We start from the raw sequence: 23,885 nt of genomic DNA, 5'->3' as shown, positions 1-23,885 counted from the left end.
GGCCTTCCGGGGCCCTGCCCCCTGCATCCCGAGCCCGTGCTCACCCCCCGAGCCGGCCCCACTGGCCTCCAGGTCCCCGCTCAGCTCCTCGTCGCCGCTCCCGTCGGCGCTGCCCGACTCGCTGAAGGCAGACGAGGCGAGGCCGGCCGCCACGGGGGGTGTCGTGGGGGGCACGGTCAGTGCAGGCCTCCAGGTGGTCCTCGGGATGCTGGCGGTGGTCTGAGGCTGCGGCGAGGGGCGAAGGGTGGGCCGGCTGTGCGGGGTGCTGCTGGGAGCCGGAGCCCGGGCACTGGGCGGGAGCGCCTCACTCAGGCGGTGCCCTGAGGCGGCCGCGGCCGGGGGTGTCGGGCGGGCGCCAGGAGCGACAGCCTCTGCGGGGAGAGGAGAGTCCGGTGGGCCCCCGAGTCAGGGCAAGGCCAGGCCTTCCTGGTCACGTGCGGAGCAGCGGGGCAGGCCTCACCCTGGCAGGGGCCGAGGCTCTGGATGGAGATGTCCAGGCCCTGGCGGCAGGCGATGGTCCGCAGCTGGCACTCGTTGCCGTAGGTGACTCCGTCCGAGCCACAGACCTGGGGCGGGAGGACGAGGATGCTGTGGGGGAGCCCTCCCCCACCCCCGCCACCCCCCACACGCCCCACCCCTCACCTTGGTCGCATTCACCCCCGGACACGTGGGTGTGGGGCACATGCAGTGGGCGGAGCCAGCCTCTTCCACGCAGGACGCCCCGAACTCACAGCGCATCTCAGCACAGGTCTTGGGCGCCGAGGGGTCTGGGGCAGAGAGGAGACCCTGCTGGCTCAGGAGACCAGCTGCCAGGACAGCCACCCCCCAGCACAGGCCAGGCCCTCACCTATCTCACAGCCAGAGGGGCCCAGGGCGCGGCCACCTGGACACTGCCCGCACTTGGGCCCAGCCACCCCCGGCTTGCAGGAGCACAGCCCGGTCATCTGCTCACAGTCGTCCCGCACAGCCCCCCGGGCGTCACAGCTGCACGCTGAGGGGACAGGGGCAGGAGGGGGCATCTGAGGCCCGTGCCTGGTTTCCCCACTGGCCCCAGAGCCCCGCCCCCGCCCAGCGTGGGCCAGGCCGGAGCCCGGGTGGGGGACACGGGGCCCGGCAGCAGCACAGGCAGGCGGGAGAGCTCAGCTGAGCGCCCACCGCGGGTCCGGTCACTCACGGGTGCAGCCGCTCCGGCCATCGGTGACGATGCCACGGAAGTTCCAGTAGCCAGGCTCACAGCGGTCACACTTGAGGCCCCCCACGCCTGGGCGGCAGGAGCACTGGCCCGTGCCTGGGTCACAGGTGCCACCATAGGAGCCGTGTGGGTTGCACTGGCACACACCTGCAAGGCCAGGGCAGGGCGGGGTCACCACAGCGGCAAGGCTCCGCCTCGCTGTGGTCGGGGCTGGGCTCAGGCACTCACTGGGGCAGCCGGCCAGGCCCGCGCCCCGGGCAGCAGTGACGTTGTCTGGGCAGCAGCCGAAGGGGGTCTGGGTGCAGTGCAGGGGGACTGCCGGCGGCCTCGGGGCCACGGTGGGGCCTGCAGAGAGACACCAGACAGCGTCCGACACGCTCCCGGGCCTGGCCACTCCCCCTCGGCCTCCCCCAGTACTCGCCGTCACCCTCCTGAGGCCAGCTGCCGTCAGGGCTGGAGGCTGCCTGGACTCAGGCCGTGGGGAGGCCCCCACACCACACACAAGAGAACGTCCGTCCACACAGAACCAGGACACGCGGAGCACCGGCAGGTCAGGCACACGGAGCCCTGGGCGCACCGTAGGACCAGAGCCACACAGGCTTGGGCGAGTGTGTCCTTGCTACCTGGTGTGCATGCACACACACGTGCACATGAAGACATGGGTGCAGACGTTCACCCACACGCCTCCAACCACATGTGCTCACACACACACCTGCGCAGGAGTGTCACTCGTGCACCCGTGACATTTCCTGGGAGAGAGAAGCTGCCCAGAGGGGCCTTGCTGCCTCCCTGCTGCCTCCCTGCACGGAAGCCGGCCCGGCACACAGCAGGCGCTCAGTGCGCACTTGTTGGCTCAGTGACACGCCACTCCACACGTGCAGCTGCAGGGGTACAAGTACGCACCAACACCACACAATACATACGTTCATGCACGCCTGCCAGACAACACCCATGAACAGGGCACACACTCCCACCTGCCTCACGCCTGTGTGCACACACATGCACAGAAAACAGTGAACGCGCACAGGAACACGTGTGGCCACGCACCTTGGCAGGCCCCCGGAGCCACCGCGTGCAGCTCTTGCTGGGACTCGCACCGGGCCTTCTTCAGCTCGCACTCCGAGCGGTAGGTGACCCCGTCGGAGCCGCAGACCTGGAGGGGGGTGTCAGTGGGGCGTCCGAGGCCCCCCCCTCGCCCCGGCCTCGCCCCCACCCACAGACAGAGCGGGCGAGGGCCTCACCGGGCTCCGCGGGACGCCCTCGCAGCGGAAGCCGCAGACGCACGGCCCATCCTCCGAGTCCTCGTCCCAGACGCCGCCGCGCTGCCGGCACAGCTCCTGCTCACACTCGCCGTCCTCCCCGGAGCCAGAGCCTCCAGAGCCGCACTCGGCTGCGGAAAGGGGGCGGTCACCCGAGGGCCGCCGGTCAGAGTGGGCACCGCACACCCCACGCCTGACTCTGAGCCTACCCTGCTCGCAGGGCCCCGCCCGGGCCTCCTCGATCCGGGTCTGCTGCCGGCAGGCGGCCTCTCGGAGTTCGCAGGCGCTGCCGTAGGTGACGCCGTCGCTGCCGCACACGGGGCCGGGTGGGGGGCGCTCGCACCGGGGACACACACACTGCCCCGCCAGGCACACCGCCCCGAAGGCGCACACCGCGTCTCCACAGGTCTCTGCAGAGGCGGAGCCGGGCCCGGTCAGCGGGCCCCAGCTGGGAAGTGCGGGGACCACAGCCCCCCGGCCCGCCCCACTCACGGCAGGGTCCGGGCGAGGCCACGTGCAGGCTGATCTGCTGTGTGCAAGCGTGGACGTGCAGCTCGCACTCGCTGGCGTACGTGTGCCCGTCTGAGCCGCACACGGGCTCGGCCAGGGCCACGCACCCGGAGGGGCACACGCAGCGCCCGGTCTCGGCCTCGCACAGGGCTCCGAAGCGGCACTGCCCACAGCGGTCTGGGGAGGAGGCGCCATCACCTCGGTGCCCGGCACCCCCTCCCCCCGGCAACACCCACTCGCCCACCACTGACCACAGGGTCCTCTGCGAGCCACCCGGATCTCCCGCCCGAGGGTGCAGGCCGTGGCCTCCAGCTCGCAGGCGCTGCCGTACGTGACGCCGTCACTGCCGCACACGGGGTCGTAGACGCCTGGGCACGCCTGCTGGCACACGCACTCGGCTCCCCCGTTCTTCACGACACACACCGCCCCGAACAGGCACTGCACCCCGAGGCACGGGGACCGGGGCTGGTCTGTGGAGGACGCGGCTCTCAGCAGGCCGCCTCCCCCGGGCTCAGGCACAAGCCCCCAGCTCCGTGCAGCAGACCCTCTCCCGGGGTGGGGGTGGCGCAGGAGGGGTGGACCGGGAGAAGGGCCGGAGGCACAGGACACAGCAGAGAAAGGGACAGACACGCGACAGACACAGACAGGGACGCAGAGCCCACGGCCCCAGCTGTCCTCAGGAGCACCCCGCAGGCCCACCGTGGGCTGCGTGAGGGCCAGGCCTGCCCAGGCCACTGACTCGCCCCCCAGCCACCCTGGGACACGTGTGCATGTAGGGGGGGCTCTCTCTGTGGGTGGGAAGAGTCTGCAACCTAGAGTCAGACCCAGGGCCACACGGGGAGGAGGTGTCTGTCCACTTGCTCTGAGGACCACAAGGCCAGGCAGCAGCGAGCCACCCCCCCGCCGCACTGGGGGCAGACCTCGGACTGCGGGCTCCTGGCGGCAGGTGCGGCACCTCATCCTGCCCGTAGGTCAGGCTGGAAGACACAAGAGGCGCAGCCGAGAGGGAAGGAAGGACGGGGAGAGGAGACAGGCGCGGAGAGACCTTGGAGATGCCCAGGGACACAGCTGGGGGTGGGCGGGGCACAGCAGCCCCCGCCTCTGCCACCCCTGGAGCCCTGAGGGACCCGGGGGCTGCGGCCGCCACGCAGGCCCCACCGCTGCCTCCCTGACCCCAGGTGCTATAGGCGCCCTGCTGATGGAGCCCTCCGCCCCAGAGCCCGACAGGCAAGAGCCCTGCCGGGCCACCCAGGGACCCGCTGGCGCCCACGACCCCGGGGGGGAGTGTGACTCGGGATGGAGATGGCATGTGATGGTGGCGGCAGGGCCCGACGCAGGACCGGCCTGCTCCAGGCACGGCCCCCCACGGTGCTCACCACAGGGGCCCTGGTGCCTGGTGGGGACGGCGCGCTGCTGCCGGCACTCGGCCTGCTGGCGCCGGCACTCGTTGTCATACGTGTGCCCGTCGTGGGCGCACACGGGTCTGTAGGCCGCGTCGCAGACGATGCGGTCACAGGAGCAGCGGGGCCGGCCTCGGCGGACCAGACACATGGCGTTGAACCTGCAGGTGTCTGGGCACTGGTCTGGGGGTGGGGGGAGAAGGCAAGGAGGTCAGAGGCCAGAGAGCCACACCAGCCTCCACTGTGGGGCATGCAGAGGACCCAAGGGCCCACGGGGTGGCGCGCAGGGGACAGTGCGCACAGGCAGGGCGGCCCTCCCCGGGGAGCCGCCCACCTTGAGGCTGACACCGTCCGGTGCGCACTTTCTGCAGGTGGATGCCGCGGGCGGCCCCGGTGCGGCCCATGACGCACTCGCTGTCGTAGGTGATGCCGTCGTCCCCACACACAGGCGCCTGCCGGGCCGGGCAGCTCTCTGGCCGGAGCAGCATCTCGGGCCGCCGGGTTCGAGGGTTCACGCGGCAGAGGTGGCTCGGGTCGCTGAGGGCATCCTTGCAGGGGTCTGGGGTGGGAGGGGGAGGTCAGGGCGTGTGCGCAGGCGCACGCACGGAGGTCACGCGACGTGCCGGCGCAGCTCACCGCAGGGGCCGTCGAACTTCTTGAAGATGTTCTCCTGGCGGGCGCAGGCCTGGCGCAGGAGCTGGCACTCGCTGGGGTAGTCGGCGCCGTCGCTGCCGCACACGGGGCCCCCAGGAGCCCCCCGGCAGGAGGCGGGGCACAGGCACGTGGCTGTCTGTCCATCGGCAGAGCGCGAGCAGGTGCTGCCGAAGCTGCAGGTCACGTTGGAGCAGGGGTCGCGGGGCCCTGTGGGCGGGGCGGGGTCACGCTGGCGTTCCCCCGGGCACCGCGCCCCCACCCACTGTGCGGGCTGCACTCACCGCAGGGCCCGTGGGAGAGCAGGCGGATGCGCCGCTGCTGGCTGCACTGCGCCCGCTGCAGCTCGCACTCGTTGCTGTAGGTGGAGGCGTCAGAGCCGCACACGGGCGCCACCACCCCGGGACAGGGCCGCTTCTTGCACACGCAGGAGGCTCGGCCGGGATCCTCCACGCTGGGCTCACACACGGCGCCAAAGCCACACAGCATCCCCCGGCAGGCTGGTGTGGGACGGGGGAGGGTCAGAGCCCACCCCTGCCAGCCACTCGCCCTGCGGCTGTCTGAGCATAGGGGCGGCACCATTCACCCATTAAACCCCACAGACACACTCACACACGTGTGTGTACCCACACATGCTCACACAGGCACACGTGTGTGCCCATCACGCCCACATACACGTGCCTGTGGGCACAGTCACAGGGCCAGGCCCTCCCCTATCAAACCGGCCCAATGCAGGGCTCCCCCCAGCACCAGTCCTGGCCTTTCCTGTGTCTTCCCTCGTGGGGAACCCTCTTTGCCTGCACCCCCGTGCCTACTGCGGAGGGGACGCCTCCCGCCTGCCTTGGTGGACAGCCAGCCCCCCTGCCAGCTCACCTGCGAGTATTGGCCCCCTCACGCTGCCTGGGGGGCCTCCCCATCCCCTGACAGGCGACCGACCACTCACAGCCCCGACCCTGCGGTGCCCACCCGCATACCTGGCCCGTCTGCCTCCCCGCGGACCAGCTGCCCCCGCCCTTCCAGGACACCTGAGGTCACGCAGCTGGGGGGAGGGTGTGGGGAGATCCGAGGTCAGGTCACATGCTCCACCTTCTGGCTCAGGCCAGGAACCCCGCTGCCGGGGCCCTGTTTCCCCACACCTCGCTCTCCTGCCCCTCAGACCTGTCCCATGGGGGCCCTGCCTGCACCAACCCTCCCCCAGGCCCTCGCTCTGTGCAGCTAGCCCTCCTGGTCTCCTGCTCCCCGGGCACCCATGTGCCTGTCCTCCCCACCTGTCGTCCCAAGGCCACCACCTCAGCCACACCCTCCCCCCTCACACTCAGAGAGGCCAGCACAGGGGTGCTCTTGATTTCATGGTTGGGAGCTGCCTGTGCCCAGCGTGCAGGGGGCGGGCAGGCAGGCTGGCTCCTCAGGACCCCGGCAGAGGACTGCACACCCACAGGCCACAGCTGTCGGGAACTAATGCATGTGCGGTTGGGGCTGATTAGCATTAATAAGTTATGGGGACCCGGGAGGCACCCCCATCACCTCCCACCAGACTGAGGAAGTTGGGTGGGAGGAAGCACCCTCCATTCTACGGAGCTCAGGAGCTGGAGCTCGCTGTTGCCATGGCAACGGGCCACCCCAGGCTCCTGCTCTCTGCTTGTGCGTCCCCACCCCCACCCCGCACAGGCTGCCTGAGCCGGAGCCAGGGGCCGGCGTGGACACCCAGCCGGAAGTCCCTGCAGCCCACCTATGCCTCCTCCCTGCCACCTCGCCCTCGTCTGCCCCACCCCCTCAAGTCCCTCAGTAGGCCCTGGAGCCCGGCTGTCCCCAGCTCTGCATCCACCTGCCACGCCTCAGCATCTCCTCCAGGGAAAGGGGCGCCCAAGGACACCTGGGCTGTGGGGACCGCCAGCAGTGACTGGGAGGACTACGGTCCCTACTGGGGTCTCCCCGCTCTGACGGGGCCCGCCCACAGTCCCTCTTCACTCCCCGGCCTCCTTGGCGCCCCCAGCACGTCCCTCTCGCCCAAGGCCCCTCGCACCCACAGCCAAAACCTCCGGCACTTCCTGATGTCCAGCTGGCTGTTCTCCTTGGCCTGGACTGGACCCGCAGACCAGGGTCTCTCCCAGGGTCCTGACTCCACGGCCAAGGGCCTGGTCACCTCACTGTACCTGAGGGTCCCCGCCAGCTGCTGTGTCTGTGCCCTTGGGCTCAGGCCTCTGTCTCCCTTGGGCCACCTGGGTGCAGCCAGACCTCTGCCAAGGACACCTACTTCTGGGTGACCAGCGCGTTCCTTATCCACTGAGACCTGCACCTTCCTCCACAGCCCAGGGGCCTGAGGGGCGTGCACGGAGGACAGGCGGAAGGGCCGGAGGCCAGAGGCCGCCCACAGGTGCCTTGGGCCCAGCTGAGAGCAGAGGAGGCGCCGGGCGCCATCAAGCTTAGGCCCCAGCACTGACACCCAGGTCCCAGTCTCTCCACCTACCCCCCCAGAACAACAGCTCCCGAGGGGCAGTCTCCTCCCCTGGCTCCCAGGCCCGCCGTGGCATTTGGAGATTCGATGTGGGTGAAGCTGAGGTTTGGGGCATAAAGGACTCGTCTCCGCTCCAGGGTGAACTAGCTCCCCTCCCCAGGCCACGCTCAGCTGGGCAAGGGGTGCTCCCATGCACCCCCATGGCTGCCCACTTATGTGCCCGCACCCCCAGGGACGAGGGGATCTCGAAGTCTCGGGGCTGGCTTCTCGACTGGATGTAGAAGACGCACAAGCACGGAGACCGCAGGCGTGACGACCCACGGGCGCACTCCTGCCCGCAGGCACGGCCCGCCGTGTGGCCAGGGGCGAGCGCACACTGAGGTCTGCGTGCTGGCCGGGTCCCCCGTGGGCCTGGGAGCCTGCCCCGCCCAGCCTCCTGCAGGAGCCCCTCCGGTCACGCCGGCTCCTCCACTGTGCGACACCGGAGGTGCCAGTGGCCTTCGTCAGCACCTGCCACGGCAGCAGGTGTGCCGCACTCCTCCCCCCCCAGGTCTCAGGCACCCCAGCCCTGCCCGTGGTCACAAACGTGCGGTGTGTGTGCCTGGGAGGGATGCCGATGGCCGTGGTGTGCAGCTGCCCCGAGTGTGCAATGGGATTGTAGTGCAGGCGTGGGGCCGGTGCGTGCAAGGGCAGGCGACACTCCAGCCCTTCCAGCTTCAGGAGAGGAGTTGAAGACGCAAGGAGAGGGGAGGGTGTCCGCCCACCCAGCCCCGTCTTTGAACCCTGGTGGCCCTCGGCCTCTGGCCCAGTCTCTAGGGGACAGTCCTAGGCCCCTGCCCTGGCCCAGCCCAGCCCTGCCTCCTCCCATGTACACATGGCTGGCCCCTGTATGTGACTTCCGTGAACCTGGGCAACCTGGGAGCCCCCTTTCCTGCAAATGGGCCCCAGGTGCCCCTTGCCTACTAACAGCTTTCTCTCCCCCACATCACACCTGCGGGCTCCCAGCCTGGTCAGTCCCAGGGATGGGCCCTCAGCACCTCCCCAGGCAGCTGGCTTGGTCCTGCCAAGGCCCCAGCCCAGCCCGGCCCCCGACCCTCTGCACTTGGTGGCCCGTCTCGCGAGCTGCGGCTCGGGACTCACTCCGAGAGGCACCAGAGCTGCGCCGTCTGTGGTGGCCGTCATCGAGATGCCGCCAGGCCCAGGGACTCCAGACCCCCACTCTCTCTCGTACCTGCTCCAGACACGCCCCAAGAACAGCCTCTGACCCCCAAAAGTGCCACTGCCCCTCCAGGAGCAGATCCCCAAGTGCAACCTGCCACCTACCGACGCTTCCACTCACCGTCCGGAGGTGTTGGGGGCACCGGCGTGAAGTGGGTCCCGGGTTTGTCTGGGAAGAAACAGACCTCCAGGTTAGGCCCTTCCACAGCCACCCCTTCGCCCAGGCCCAAGGGGTCTCGCCTGCCCGCCCACAGCCCTTCCCTGGCCCCACCCCGAGCCCCGAGGCCCAGGGGTGGACAAAGCAGAGGCCCTCGCGTGTCTCTGGCCCTCCCGCTGCACGGTCAGCCTGACTCTGGTCACAGGGGGCCGGGCTGCAGGCCTGTGGGCAGCCAGCCACCTGCTCCCCGGGTCAGCCCCGCACAGGCCCGGCCGAAGCCAGCCGCCCCTTCCTCCTCAGCTCCCAAAGAAGGTGGGCTCTGCAGCAAGGAGTGGTGGCCGGCCCCAGAGCCTGGGAACCCGCAGAAAGGCCCATCCTGCCCTCAGAAGGTGCAGGTGGCCTGTCTGAGCTGCACCCCAGCCAGGGGGTGGCCTCTCTGTGACCCCGCCTGTCCCCTAGTCCTTGGGGGCCAAGGCGGGGAGCTCGCGGGCAGAGGCGGGGTCGGCGGGGTCACCGGGGCCGGGCCCGGGGTGGCCACGCCCGCGGCCACGTACAGTTGTTGAGGAAGAGCAGCACGGCGAAGCCGAGCGTGGCGGTGGCCAGCAGGAGCAGGCACACGTTGCAGGGCACCATGACGCAGCGCACCAGCAGGGAGACCCCGCGCTGCTGCCGGGGGTCCCGCTCCAGTGGCAGCGGGGGCATGGCCTCCACTCAGCCTCCACTCCTGGGGCGCGGAGGTCCTCACGGGGTGCCCTCGGGCCGTCTCGAGGCCACTTGCCCCATTCTGGAAACCCTGAGACAGCTGGCAGCAGCTGTGTTCTCAAAGTTCAGCTCGTCACAGTCAGGGGGTGCCAGGTCCCCTCCACACCCTCCAGGCTCATGATGGGAGGTGTGCAGAATTCTCCGGGAGCAGAAATCCTAAATCTGGGCTCAGAGCGAGGCGCAGGAGGAGCGGGGAGCCAGTGGCTACCCCTGCCGTCCACAAGCTGTCCAGGCAGGCCGAAGTCGCCAGCAGCTTGACAGCTGTCTTCCTGGGGTCCTTGGAGCCCCCGAAGCCCCCGAAGCCCCTGAAGCCCGAGTCCTGGGCTGGCTGGCCACCCTGGAGAGGCTGGTCCGGTGGGAGGGGGCTGACAGTGGGCGGCCCCTCCCCGGCGAGGCTCCCCTGGTGGGGAGGTATGCCCCGGCAGGGCGCAGATGGGGACCCTTGGCAGCTCCAGGCCCGGCAGAGGCGGGGCGGCGATGGCAGCAAGCGGGAGGAGCCCGCGCGTCAGCAAGGCCGAGAATAAAGAGCCGTTGCTCACGGTGGAGCCCAGCTCCCACCTCCGGACAGCAGGCTCCGCGCGCCCGCGTTGCTGGTGAGGCGGTGAGTGAGGGGCCAAGATCGCCGCTGAGGGAGGGCGGAGAGTTGAGACAAAGGAAGCCGCCTCCAGGGACCCCGGCGGGGAGTCGTGGTTTGTAGTGCAAAGAGATCTGGAGGATGAGGCTGGGACCACGGAAGGCGGCGGCACAAAGGGGACCGCGGGGGCAGGCGCGGCAGCAGCGGGGCTGGGGAACAGGGGCTGGGGTGCGGGCAGGAGGCAGAGGAGGTGGTGGGGTGATGGGGCTGGAAAGGGGGCCGGGGTGGGGCCAGGGCCGGGGCAGAGGTGGGAGCAGGGGCGGCCGAGTGCAAAGGAGGCAGGTGCTGGGGCGCGGGGTGGGTGAGGGGGCGACGGTGGGGCGGGGTCAGGGGCGGGTCCCCTCCTGCTCCCACCCGGCTGGGCTGGGCACACGGTCTGAGGTCTGCGTCCGGGTCCCCGAGGGGGACCCTGATCCAGGCTGCTCTCTACGCGCCACTGTGTGAGGCCCGCCCTGGAGCGCGGTGGGGGAGGGGGAGGTCCGCAGGTACAGACGTGCAGGAAAGCGCGCGGAGTCCAACCCGGAGGGTGAGAGTGGCTCAGTGCGCCCACCTCTCCCGAGGAACGGACAGCAAGGCTTCAAACCACCCGCGCGCGCCCCCACCTTCCCCGAGCTGAAGGAACATGCAAATAAGTGCCTGTCCGTACTGTCCGGCGGGCTCGGGGCGCCCCTCAGAGGCCGCTCCCGGAACTTCGGGCCCATGACGTCACGGCGGGGCTGTAGTCGGGTCTCCACGTCCGCCCCCTGAGGATGGCCTTTCCCAGCCCCCGCCCGGACGGCGGGTCCTCAGCTCTCTGCCTGCTTGAGAGGCGGGACGTCCCCACGAGTCCCAGCTCAACCCCCGCGGCCAGGGCCCCAAAGGCGACCCTTTCTATGGCCGAGTTCACTCCGTCGCATGCCCATCCCTCCACCTGGCGCAGTTTCAGGACGGCCCCCTAAGCACCGGCGGCCACGCCCACTGAGACTGGCCCCTTGCGTCCTAGACCGGGTCACAGCCCCGTGCCCCCAAAGACCACCACCTGCCCCTCCTAGAGTCTGCCAGCCCTGTCAGGGGACGAAGCGGCAGCTGTGGGCAGAAGAAAAATGGGGCCACATACTAAACCCCTAAACCCGCCAAGCTCACGGGGAGGCCTGCGGCTTCCTTGACAAAGGTCAGTGTGTGCTTGACAAAGGGCAGCGCTGAGCCGGAAGGGAGCCTGTCGGTGGCCTCTTTGCCGCTGAGGTGACAGCAGACCTTTGAAATGTCAGAGCAACGTCCTTTCCGGACCCCGGAGGACACAGCCGGTGCGAGGCCCCAGAGGCCGGTGGCTCCCCCTCCACTCTCTGTCCAATCCCAGAGTTTCCCGCTCTGCCCTCTCCCACCCCTTACCCTGCCGCCGGCACCTCCCGTGACCCCTCCTCCCGTCTCCTCCCCCAAGTCGATTCCGATGCATAAAACGAGCTGCAAAGATGCCTTTCTCTGGAGGGCGTTCCCAACCCAGTGAGATTCTGCCCCCCCGCCCCCCCCCCCCCCCCCCCCCCGGCATTGTCAGTTTGGCTCAAATAAACTCATAGAAACTCCCTGCAGGTCTGGAAGTTTCTTGCATCTACAAAGTAGAAGGGTCCCTCTTGTCCTTGGGGTCAGGCCACACCCCACCCCATCCCAGTATCCCTCTGGGTGGGCTCTCTCCAGTGGCTACCGACCACCCCCGTCGAAGACTTAACTGCATCCTGGCTGCCCTCCCCCCCACACACACACACACACTCAGTCACGGCCACACTCACACGTTCACAGACACGGCATGCAGGCCTTGGGCGGGGCACCTGCGTTTGGTGTCTGCAGATCTCCTTCCAGCCGCACTGTTGCCATGGCCACCAGTGCCACCCAGGTCACTCTCCAACCCCATCTCAGTCCATCTTGGGAGGGAGCCCTGACCACGCCCAGCTCCCTGGAGTGCCCTCTGCCCTGGCCCCAGGAGCAGACCTTTCCTGGCCTCACCCCAGCTCTCTGCCCTCTGTGACCACCACACCACACCACAGGGCACCCACGGCCGTCTCTGTGCCTCTGGCTGGACCCCCCAAGTTGTTCCACCCTCCCAGGTGTCCAGCTGCCTCACAAATGGGCCCTGGGTCCCGCCCTGGTCACCACCTCCTGGTCAGGAGGGCTCCTCCGCACACAGGCGCAGCTTCCGGGGCCGGGCAGCCCCCCTGCGGGCCAGCGCCCGGTCTGCCAGGCCCGTTTCTCTCGACCCCCTCCCGCTCCTTGGCAGGCACGCCAGTGCCGCATCCCACACGGGGGCAGCCCCCCGTCGGGGGCCCCGTCACACACACAGCGGAGGGCCTCAGACCTCTCCGGGCCCTGGAAACTGAGGTTCTAATAAAGCCTTGCAGGAGAAGCCAATAAACAAAGCGGTTCCCACACCCCACGCCGAGATGGGCCCAGAGCCACAGCCCATGAGGCCTCCTGGAGGCCTGACCCGTGGCCACCTCGCTCTCCTCGGGACCTCCCAGCCCCGCTCACAGCTCGGGACCGGGGCACGGCCCACACGTCACTGATAGTGCCGGTGGCTCCCTGGGCACCTCCCTGGACTGGGAGCACCCAGGGCAGGGTCTGACTCTTCATCTCAGTTTGGCCCAGAGCCCAGGTGGTCACACGCTCTCCCATCTACTTCTGGCTGCAGCGCCCCCCCCACCAGGACTGGGTCCGCACCCTCGGCTCAGAGGGGACCCCTCAGACAGCACCAGCATCAAACCGCAGGTGGTGCCCAGAGCCCACCGGGCACATGTGCCCAGGAACCCTGTCTGCGGCCACCACGGCAGCTGGGGACACCAGGGGGCCCCATGGAGAAGGAGCGGAAGAGGCCAGGATGTGGGAGGGGTAAGCCTGGGGATCAGTGGGAGCCTGGGGTGGGGCTAGCAGGGGAGCCCCCCCCCCCAGCAGAGCCCCTGGGACCTGACCCCCACGAACTGGCCAGGCGGCCAACCCAGGGGTGGGGCTCAGGGCCTACAGGGCTGGGCTGAGGGAAAGGAACCGGCACGCAGCCTGGTCCCTCCCAGCCCCCCCCCCCCCCCCCCCCCGTCCGAGCCCCCCACAGGGGCTGGCAGCCTTCAGAGACAAAGGGCCATTGAGGCCCCAGACCCAGCTGGGGGAGGGGAACGCAGGCTCCCAGAGCTATTTTGGGATCTTCAGACTCACACTCGTTGAGCCCTGAGCAGCCCAGGCAGGCTCCTGCCCCAGGAAGGGACGGAGGGCGCTCTGAGCTGGGAGCCAGCCCCCGCCCCCGCCCGCTCTCTGGGCTCACACACGGCAACGTGCACTCCGCACGGGCACACTCTCGGGGTTCCAGGTGTCACATGGGCACGGGTGTCACCGGCACGCGAGCACGGCGGCGTCACTGATACACACATTCGCCTTCATGCGTCACAGCTCACTCCTCCTCCGCACAACTCCTGTGCCCTGTGCTCACGCAGGCTCTGCTCAGGCACCCCCCCCCCACCAGTTCTCCAACTTTAGGAAGGAATGTGGGGGCCGGCCGGAGCCCGGCCCACTGGCCACCTGCTGGCCCCTTTCTCATGCAGATGACCCCTGGCTCCATCCCGAGGGGCGGGGGCCCAGCCCCTTCCTAAAGGATGGGGTGGGGGCGGGGCAGAGCGGCCCTGTGGACAGCCTGCACGGTGCTTCAGGGCAGGCACCTCTAACGGAGCCAGCACCTGTCACAGGTGTGGGAGGGGAACGGGACGAGCAGGGCAGCCCCTCCCCCACCCCTCCGGGCGTCTGGCCTCAGGCACGGCAGTCCCCTCCCCCAACCTCAGCAGACAATTGGCGTCTCACAGCAGGACGTCGCCGCTGGACCCAGGCCAGCCTCTGGGAAGGAGATGGCGTGAGGCCCAGGCTCCAGATCATAGCCTCAGGTGAGGCCAGGAGACGCCCCCCCCAACGCTTGACTGCACGCTCCCGCCCCCGCCGCAGTAAGCCCGCACTGTAGGGCGGCGGGATACATGAGTTTCGGGAAGGCAACGCGGAGGAGCTGGGAGCTCCGAAAGCAGCCGCTGGACCCGCAGCCTGGGCACCCCTCCCTCACTGCAGTCCTCACTCCTTGGAGCGCCTGCCTCCCTCCCCACCCAGGCCCCCGAGCCCCGCCCCCGAAGGGCTAAACGCGGGAGGTGTGCCGGGAGTCAGATAAGCTGTCTGCGCTGGGGAGGCTGCCGGTGGCAGGGGGCGCACTAGATGGGAAGGTCCTCGGGGTGCTGTCTGCGGGACTTCAGTGGTGGGGACAGGGGCTGGCACAGGTCTGCAGGAAGGGCCCTCAGGCAACCAGAGGCCCAGATGCCGGCAGGAGGCTGCGGGAGGCCAGGCAGAGCCAGTGTGGCGAGGACCCCGGGTGAAAGCTAGGAGCTTGTGGGCAAGTCCTCCGGGGAGCTGGGGGGAGGGAGCCTGGACCCAGCCGGGACCCGGGTCACAGCCACCAGGGGGCGCCTGTGGAACAGAGGAGGGGGAGAGGAGGCACCTGGAGCAGAGGCAGGGATGAGGTGGGGCTGATCCCTGCCTCTGTCCCTCCTCTCCAGGGCAGCCCGAGCCCAGGGGGTCCTGCACGTCTCCAGGAGGAAAGGGAAAGCCAGGGCAGCCTGGGAGGCTCCCAGGTGTGGCCAGTGAGTCAGCGGTGAGTCGGGAGGCCCTGCGTTCCTGCCGAGGACCCAGCTGGGCTGAGCTGGGCACCACCGGAGGCAGCGGGGGACACACAGCCCAGTGCCCGGGTCTGAGAGGGGGGGACTGCCTCCTGGGGGCAGCAGCCGGCTGGGCGTTAGGGTGAAGGGATGTGGCAGACGGACACAGGGAGTAAGGAGGCAGAAAGACAGACCCAGAGAGGAGTGAGCTGGAGAGATAAAGGGACTGACAGACACAGGACAGGGAGACTCGGGTGGCTGCCAGGGTGCGGATGGGAGTGTCCCAGTGCCACCTGTCAGGCAGGGGCTGCAGCTCAGCCGGAGAACCGGCTCCGGTCCCATCCAGGGGTGACAGTGGCGGCGGGCCGTGGGTCCCCAGCAGCTCTCTCCCACCCTTCACCTGTCATCCAAGCTACAGGACCACCTGCCGCTCACCTCATCCCCGCTGCCTCTCTGCCCAGAAGGCCCTGCCCCCCAAGCCTTCACCCCTGCAGGTACAGCACACGCCTGGCCTCCTTGGGAGGCACACCCAGAAAGCAGCAGGGGCCAGGGCAGCTGGCAGGTGGCGGCGGCGGCAGCCCCTCCCAGTGGCCTTTGGAGGATCTGCTGAGGGTGGTGGATGGGGGTGTGGACGAGGAAGGAATCAATAAATGAGTTCATGAAGGACATGCTGAGCCTCACCCCTGCCCCTCCAGGAAGAGGAGTGGGCCCACACCCCCACCCCACGGGGGCCAGGGAGGGCCACATTCCGACCCAGGTGTGCACTGGGGCCTCCCACCTGTGGGCAGCCGCACCAGGGCCCAGCGTGGGGCGACAAAGGGGGCTGCTGGGGGAGCAGCTGGAACGGCTCGTGCCCACTCAGTACAGCGACAGATTCCCCCAGAGCCTTGGGCCAGACTCAGGGTCCGGCAGGCCACAGGGTGACTGTGAGCCCAAGTGGCCCCCAGGGCTCTCCCAGGTCCTCAGCACAGCCCCTGGTCTCCAGCCCTCTGCCAGCCTGGGGCAGGACAACACGGGGGCAGCAGGCAGGCAGGCAGGAGACGGGACCGCCTGCAGCCAGCAGAGGCTGGGTTGGGACCCACGGAGGACGGAGGCTGGAGGCCTGTCCCCGAGGCCCTGGCACACGCGCACAGGCCACCCCTTACCAGCCCACTGTCAGGCACCAGCAGGCCCTGGCCCTCGAAGGAGCCGGGGAGACAGTGTGGCAGAGCCACAGGCCACCTGCTGGGGCTCGGACCAGCACTCTCCTGCGCATAGGTCGAGCGTCTGAGGCCGAGGGTGCGTGGGCACGCAGCCAGACCGGACAGAGCTCCCTCTCCCAGCCTCTCTCCACGGGGGGGCAGCAGGGGGCCTGGCGAGGAGGGGCCTCTTCCCTTTCCCAGGTCCAGCTGTCGGCGCCCCTGGCAGGGGGCCTTCCTCAGAGGAAGTTCTCAGGATCTGCTGGAGGGGGGAGAGGCCCCTGGAGGGGAGCTCCCGCCCCACCCCCACCACAGGCCAAGATCCCAGCCACAGCCTGGGCTCCAACATGGCCCTTTGGGTCCCAGCGAAGACCTGCAGGGGGGCATAGCCCCCTTCCCAGCTGAGCTGTGTCACTGTCACCCGGTAATGGTCACCGGGGTGCTGTGTCATGTCTCTGCGTGAGAGGCGGGCACATCCTGGGACTTGGGGGCCCAGGCGCCACTGTGCCTGCAGGCCTGGCCCCAGTGGCCTGTGTGGGTGTGGGGAGCCAGGGTTCCTCGATCCCAGTGGGGTGGGGGTGCCAGGGCCAGGAGGCCTGGGCGGGAAGGAAGTCCATCCCGCTCCACCCAGGCCTGGGGGCAAGGGCTGAACTGGGCAGGGGGCGGGGGCGGCAGCTGGCCGGGCCCCACAGGTGGAGGCAAAGGCTGGGGAGGGCAGAGACTGTTCCCGCAGCTGTCTGCAGCCCCCTGCGGGGAGGAAACCACGCAGACACGGAGATGGCCGACCTCGAGGGGTGGTGGGGCGACTGTCCAGACCCACGCTCACTGGGGTCTGTGCCAGCCGCCCCCAGAACGCTCCCGGGGCAGTCCCTGCCACTTCCTGCCCCTGCCGGGAGGCCGGTCAGGGGGCGGGGCCTGTAGCCCCAGACCTAGGACAGCTAGCCTTGGCCAGGTGACCTGCGGCTTCCTCACCTGTGCAGTGTGGCCCCGGCCCCCACGGAGGCCGAGAGGGCACAGGTAGGCCCCACCTGAGTGCTCTGTCCAGCACCCTGAGCTACAGATGGAGGGAGAGGGACGGCGGTTTCGAAGCCCATGTTTTCCCCACTCCAGTCTGTGCAGAGACTGGAGGCCGGGCTCCCTTCCGGGCGGAGAGCAAGGGCTGGGGTGGGGTGTGGAAAAAGCCAAGCGCTGTTTCCACCAGCTCAGCCCGAGGGGAAGCCAGGAGATCGCAGCCCCTGCCGCCCCGTGAACACACGCGGCGGCCAGAGTGCGAACGCAGGTGGAGCCCTGCGCACCGACTTCCCACCAGGCACCTCAGGTGCGCGAGCACGCCCAGCCCGGGCAGACACCGCCCCCCGCGGCCCTAGGGCAGGAGCGAGGCTGGCGGGCGGGCAGCCGCCGGCCCAGACCTGCCTCCTCTAGGCCCGGCCTGGGGGAGGGGCCAGGCAGGGGCTGGGTGGGGTCTGCAGGGGGGTGGGGGGCGGGGTGAGAACCTACAGTCCAGACGGGGCAGGAGAGGGAAACGTGAACAGGAAGAAGCCACTTCCCACGTCAGCAGGGAGGAATGTGGAGGGGGTGGGACAGGCCACGGAATCATGAGGGTGCAGAGGCTAAATGCCCAGCCCCGAGGGAGGCAGCCCAGAAAACTCCCCTGGGCATCTCCCTGCCTCCGCAGGGTGGAGCGCGGCTCAACCCCCCGCAGGGCGCACATCCCTGCGGCCTGAGCCCTAGCAAGGCCCTCCTGGAGGCCCCGCACGGCGGGCCGGGCCAGGGGAGCCCACATCGGCGAGCCAGACAGGACCCGGGCTTGAGAGTTGGGCAGGGCCCGGCTGGGCCAGCGCCAGACTCACTCCGACCCTGTCCCCGCGCCAGGCCTGGCGGGGGCAAACAACACTCCCTTTCTCTGCTCTGGCTCCCGCTGGGAGGGGAGGGCCCCAGGCCTGCCGGCCCACCTAGGCCTACGTCCCCCGGTGATGCAGGGGAGGCCCAGGACTTGCCCCCTGGTGGAGCAGGGAGTATGGGGGCAGTGAGGGGGCCGTGTCCAGACGACCAGGGCAAGGTGGCTGAGGGCCGGACGAGATGCCTGCTGGCCGGCAGCCTGGGCAGGCTTGGGGAGCGTGGGCGGCCAGGCCGCATCCCGGACAACGGGGGGCCGTCTCCTGCCAGAAGGGCAGCAGGCCTCCCTCACCCAAAGGTGGCGCAGAGGGAGGGACACATACCTGTCTTCAGCTATGCCAGGAATGTGGCTCCCCAGGTCAGGGCTAGGGGAGGGGCGTGCCTAGGGGCTGGAGGCTGGGGAAGGGGCCTGGCCAGCAGAGCCAGGAGCCCCTGCAGGTCCTGGGGAGAAACCGAGGGAGGCAGGTCCTAGCAGGGCTGGGGACCAGGTGTGCCGACAGCAGCAGCTGCCCCTTCGGGCCCCGGCCGGGGTGAGGAAAGGGTGCACCCCAGGAGGTGGGCCCCAGAGGACATGGTCCCCCTTTGGCTGCTCTGGGCCTCGTAGGGGGTGAGGTGTGCTAGGGATGAGGGGAGACCTGATATCAGGTCTTGGGGTGACCATCACAGATTAGTGGCTGCCAGACTTCACACTGGGGCCTTGGGGGCCCCAGTCTGGGAACAAAGTGGGGTCCGAGTCGGATGGGGAAGAAGGGTCAGCTGATCTCAGGCCCTGTCCTCAGCAGGGTGAGGCCGGGGTCCTGGAGAGCCCGGCTGGGGTCTGAGGCCTCATCTACAGAACCAGAGGGGGCCTTTGCTCCCACCCTGCTAGCCTGAGGGACACTGGCCCGAGGCTGTTCCTCCCCGAACCTGGGCCTGGCTGCAAGGGACCTTGTCTCTCAGGCTTCGGAGCGCCCCGCTCTCACCCCAGCCCCCAGCCCACCCCCTCGGCGCCCCACCCTGCTTCCAAAGCAGAGGTCCATGTGGCCCAGCTCGAAGCCTTCCAGTGGGGCCCCAGCTCCTCGTTCTGGGTCCCTCCCTCCACCCACAAGGCTCCAGACCATGTCCTTTCCCTTCCTCTCCACGAACCCCTTTCCCTTCCTCTCCACGAACCCCTTTCCCCGAGACCCTCCTCACTGGCGGGCTGACCTCAGGAGGGTTCGGTGGCCTCCGGCCCTGCGGGGTGCTCAGTCTGTTGCTGCACACGGGCCTGTGGGTCCCGGCACCCACCTGCAGCTGGAGCTTGAGTCCTAGACTGGCCCCCGAGGGTTGGCCGCCAAGGCAGGCAGCACACACAGTCCTGGCTGGGGGCTCTCCCTGTGGACCCTTCTGCTCGGCTGTCCCTTCTCCTAGCCTGGGTGGCCAGTCCTGTGCCGCGGGAGGTGGGCCTCATGCCGCACGAGCTCTGACCCGACGGAGCCTCAGCTCTGAACCGTGGTTACCGAGTCGTGGACCCTCCGGCGGGGCCCGCCGGCAGTGCACGCAGTGGTGCGCCCTCTCCATCCCCCATCACGAACAGGGGACTGTCCATCCTGACCCCTCGGCTCCAGCCTCTCCTGAGCCCCCAGGCACCCCCCCCAAGCCGGGCACCACAGTCCCCCGGCAGCTCACCTGCACGTCTCCCTCCTGTCCCCTCCCTAGACCAGAAGCTTCCAGAGTGGGGCCGGGGCCTCATATTCCTGCCTGGTGGGACGGCCAGGCTGAGCTCCCTCTGCCAGGCCAGTGCTGGCAAGGGACCAGGGACATACGGGCCTGCTGGCTGGCTTCTCTGTGACGCTGCAGCCAGGACCCCGAGGCAGCCCCGTAGGCTGGGCAAGACACTCGGGCCTGCTCCCACCCCTACAGTCCCCCGAGGCCAGACAAGTCTGCCATCCAGGACCCCACAAAAGCCAGACCAGCACCTCAGCACCAAGTCAGATGGAAGGTGGGACTTCCCTGCTGTCCGGGAGAGCAAACCTGAGGGACATGGTCCCCCTCCCGAGACAGGAAGTCAGAGACCCCTCCAGCCCCCCGGGGAGGAAGCACTCCCCCACGCCGCCCCCATACACCCCTTCCCAGGCAGCCCTGAGGAGACAGACAGGGTGTGGGGACGACCGGCAGTTCCTACACTCTCCCTGATACATTTGCCAGCCAAGGGTCTCAGCCCTTAACCAGGACGGTCCTGGGGCAATGGGGAGGGTGGGGGTGGGGAGCCCTGGTCCTGTTGATTCCTGCTTCCAGAGGCTGTGGGGGGGTGGGGGGAGAGGCACTCTCAGGCCATTCGGATGGGCACTGGGAGGCATCAGACAAAAGTCCTTCGCCTCTTTCAAACCCCCCGCCCCACAGAACTGCCCCTTCCCAGCAGTGACAGGCCTCTAGCGCACCAAGGGGCAGCCCCCCACCCGTACGCCCCACCCACAGGCAGTTGCTCAACATCTGGGCCCTGTCTAGACAGATGTTTGGGCCTCTGCAGGAACTTGAACAGCTGGTGTTCATTCACCTGGTCCCAGCCTCTCCCCTAGAAACAGACCCTCCAGGAGGTGCAGAGCCGGGGAGGGGGAGGGGAGGGCAGAGGAGGGGAGGGGAGGGGGAGAGAAGGCCTGCCCCTTTGCAGGGCTAGGGACTTGCTCAGCCTTAGGACAAAAGACGGTGGCGTCCTGGGGGCTTGGGAGGCACTGCTGACATCAGAGACTGGAGCTGGCCTTGACACAGCAGAGACAGGCGGGAAGCCAGGGCACTGAGGAAGTCAGTCAGACCCCCGCCTGTGAGGTACAGTGCGCTCCGGCCTCGGCCCCCACCCGGTCTCCCCACACCACGCACCTTCCACACAGTGCTCCACCTCCTCCAGGTTCCGCAGGGTGATGCGCATGAGGCTGGAGTTGAGCATCAGCTCGTTCTTGTGGGCTGGCCACAGGTACGGGGGTGCAGGGTTCACAAAGAAGATCCTTGTGTCCCCAGTGGACACCTGGTTGTCACAGATGAGGGGGTCTCCAAAGCCACCGATCACCACCTTGTTGCCGCCATCCAGCAGGCTCTCCTGAGTCACCACATCTTTGCCCTTCAAGTACCGCCAGACCCGAACCTGGGGTGGATTGGGGGGGAGGTATCAATGATCCTCTTCCCACCGGGGAGAGGGGCCACCCCCAGGTTTAACAGACCCCAGCCACCCATACCAGCCAATTCAGCCCAGGCTGGATGTGGGAGGGGGACCCCACCTGGCCTGGCTTGCCTGTCTCCCTTACCCCACTCTCCCCAACCTGCCCACCCTGGGTAGGGCCAGGAGCAGCTGAATGGATGGTAGCATTTCAGGGTGACAGGCTCTGAGCTCAGGGCTCTGACCCAGCAGGGTTTCCTTGCAGCCCTGTGGGTGGGCGAAGACACTCCCCACCTCCAGGAGGTAAAAGCCCCCTCCTCCAGTCAGGCTCCTACAGCGAGCAGCCCAGGCCGCCTGGGAACCACAAAATCAAGTTTGGGCAGCACCGGCGGCCGCACCCTCCACTCCTGCTCTTCGGGCCCTGAGGGCGCCTGCTCTGATGCACTGGGCCCTGGGATGCCTGCAGCCTGCTGCGGGGCGGGGGGGGGGGGGGGCGGGCGAGGGGGGAGGCCTGGAGGGTCTCAGGAACTGCAGGCTAAACAGCAGGCTGCCCTCAAGGAAACAGGTCCACAGGACATGTGCCCAGGGGAGCCCAGCACCCTATCTGCAGGAGCTCTGGGGAGCTGGGGCTTCCAAACTGGGGGATAAAAGACAACGGTGGCCAGTCCACCTGCCTCCCTCCCACTGCTGGGAACCTGGGGACTGAAGCATCTGCAGAGACCCCTCCGCCCTCCAGTGGCCTGGGTGGAGCCGTGTCCAGCCCTCTCCCTCCACCCTCCAGACACACAGTAGGCTCGGAAGGAGGGTTACCAGCGGCTGGGAGGGCTGGGCAGCTTTCATCGCCTCCCCCCACCCCAGCCACACCCAGGAGCAGCAGGGAGGAAGTCGGGAAAATCCTGCAGGGACTTGGCAAAGTGCCCCGAGGTGGAGGGGAGGGGGCCCAGCGGGGGATCCCAGCTGTAACCCTCACAGGCCCATCTGAAAGAAGCTGCCACTCTCCCCATCTCCAAAGGAAGAGGAATGATCCGATTTCTGGTCCGGGAGGTAGTTTTAGGGGCCAGAAGGGGGGCGAGGAACGGGTCTGGGTGCCCTGAGCCCATCACAGGACTGCATTGTGGTCTAAAACCCATCATACCTATCCCAGGAGGCTGCAGAGTCCCACTTTGGAGGGCACCCAGCAATCCCCCCACCCCCACCCCCGCCCCAGGCGAGGGCAAATGCAGGTCTCACCTCACAGGAGCCGATGGGGCACCTGCCCCTGCCTCCCACCCCCACCGCGAGCACTTGAGGTTCAGCAACGCCCCGCCCACTTTTCTGCTCCAGCCCCCACTCCCAGGCTCTGCAGCACCCCCCACCAGGATCCCCGAGGTCGGGAGATTAGCTGTGAACCCCTTTCTTCTGACCACCCCCTCTCACCCCGATAAAGCCCTCTGGGGAGGGGCGACAGCACCGACCACAGGCGGAACCCCCACCTCCCCCCAAGACAGAAACCGTCACCTCCCTTCGTCCCTTACTCCTTTTCTTCGGCTGCTGGGGAGCCGGTGCGGTAACCACACACTCTCCCTGGGGGGCGACTAGTTGTTTCCAACAAGGGAGTGGGCTTGGGGTGGAGAGGCTGACGGGGTTCGGTCCCCTGGGCCTGGGCACCTCCAGGTGGGACTGCAGCGGTACCGCAGGAACTTTCCCTCCGGCGCTCGCGAGTTTTCCGGGACCCGGCGCCCCACCCGGCGGCTCGGCGGTCGCCAAGGGAGCGGGAGCGGGAGCTGCGGAGCGTCTGGGGCTCGTTCCCACGGCCTGGGACAAGGGTCTCTGCGGGGCCGCCAGCACCGCGAGGGGCGGGCCTCCGGACTGGGGGCCGTGATCGCGGGGAAAGAGGTCCTCCGCAGGGTTCCAGGAGGGTTCGAAAGGGGTCTCAGGGCTCCGGGGGTCCCGGCGGGGGCCCACCTTGCACGAGTACGTGTGCTGCACAGGGTCCACGTTGAGGATCTCCTCCACGGTGCCTGTGAGCACCACGTTCGCCTCCTCCTCCCGCCGCTCCAGCGCGCGCTCTGGGCACGTCCCGTCGGCGCCGTGCAGGGCGCGCGCGGTCACCACCAGGAGCAGCAGCAGCGGCCGCAGCGGGGCCGGGCCGGACAGCCACAGGCTGGCCATGGCGGGGGGCAGACGGCGGAAGGCAGCTGGAGCAAGCGCACGGGCCGGGCCGCGCCGGGGACCGGAATGGACAGGACGGGACGCAGCTCCCCGGCGGAGGGTGGGAGCGCGGGCGGCACGGAGGCGGGGCGAGGGCGGCACCCGGGCAGCACCGCCCCCCCAACTGCCTGCACCGCCTCCGGCCCGCCCGGCGCCCGACGCCCAGCGCCTGCCCCGCGAACAAAGCGCCGGGATCGCGGCGCCGGGCGGAGGCCGGGCTGGGGGAAGAAGGGGACTGGGTTGGGCCGGGCGGAGGTGGGTGGTGGGACTGGCTAGGGCGGAGGACGGCCCGGGGTGTTCTCTTTGCTGCTGCGGCCCCCTACAGACTCCCCTCCCCCGCCCGCAAGGCCGTCTCCCGCCCCCAGGAAATGCGGCTGAAATCGGGTTAATGCATAATCTGGAGGCGACGTGACGGGACTTCCAAGGGGCTCCAGGCTGCGCCGGGGCCGAAGTGGCAGGGGCTCCCCGGCCTCGGGAAGGGCCTGCCAGACCCCGGGACCCCGCCGTCCCTCGAGCGCTGCAGAACAGCGCCCCTCCCCCTACGGGAGGAACCTGATTCGGGACCCCAGCCCCCAGCTACAACGGGGGGACGGAAGCTCAGTGGGCCGGGACCCCCAGCGGGTCACGGAGA

At 69.0% G+C, this 23,885-nt stretch overlaps 1 protein-coding gene across 10 annotated transcripts in view; it reads right to left on the bottom strand.

The window, feature by feature from the left end:
- Window positions 1-23,365, bottom strand: part of AGRN (agrin) — a 31,621-nt gene extending 8,256 nt beyond the window's left edge. For 2 of the 10 annotated variants that reach the window (XM_036025136.1, XM_036025137.1), the window contains exons 1-18: window positions 23,009-23,364; window positions 20,791-21,052; window positions 8,807-8,854; window positions 5,297-5,512; window positions 4,998-5,222; window positions 4,696-4,920; window positions 4,338-4,544; window positions 3,213-3,431; window positions 2,944-3,138; window positions 2,661-2,861; window positions 2,434-2,582; window positions 2,240-2,345; window positions 1,421-1,537; window positions 1,175-1,339; window positions 848-991; window positions 643-767; window positions 461-566; window positions 45-389 (exon numbers count right to left, since the gene is read on the bottom strand). In XM_036025136.1, coding sequence (XP_035881029.1) covers window positions 45-389; window positions 461-566; window positions 643-767; window positions 848-991; window positions 1,175-1,339; window positions 1,421-1,537; window positions 2,240-2,345; window positions 2,434-2,582; window positions 2,661-2,861; window positions 2,944-3,138; window positions 3,213-3,431; window positions 4,338-4,544; window positions 4,696-4,920; window positions 4,998-5,222; window positions 5,297-5,512; window positions 8,807-8,854; window positions 20,791-21,052; window positions 23,009-23,215 — 3,262 coding nt within the window. In that variant the 5' untranslated portion in view covers window positions 23,216-23,364. Of the gene's footprint in view, window positions 1-44; window positions 390-460; window positions 567-642; window positions 768-847; window positions 992-1,174; window positions 1,340-1,420; window positions 1,538-2,239; window positions 2,346-2,433; window positions 2,583-2,660; window positions 2,862-2,943; window positions 3,139-3,212; window positions 3,432-4,337; window positions 4,545-4,695; window positions 4,921-4,997; window positions 5,223-5,296; window positions 5,513-8,806; window positions 8,855-9,396; window positions 10,365-20,790; window positions 21,053-23,008 lie in introns of those variants that run through there. The other 8 variants (XM_036025138.1, XM_028512860.2, XM_036025135.1 and 5 more) reach the window with 7 other exon arrangements.
- Window positions 23,366-23,885: the final 520 nt, after the last annotated feature.

Source organism: Phyllostomus discolor, chromosome 5 (genome assembly GCF_004126475.2).
Source record: "Phyllostomus discolor isolate MPI-MPIP mPhyDis1 chromosome 5, mPhyDis1.pri.v3, whole genome shotgun sequence".
Taxonomy (NCBI): domain Eukaryota; kingdom Metazoa; phylum Chordata; class Mammalia; order Chiroptera; family Phyllostomidae; genus Phyllostomus; species Phyllostomus discolor.
Note: the sequence above shows the minus strand (reverse complement) of the source record. Positions and strands in the feature narration are given on the sequence as shown.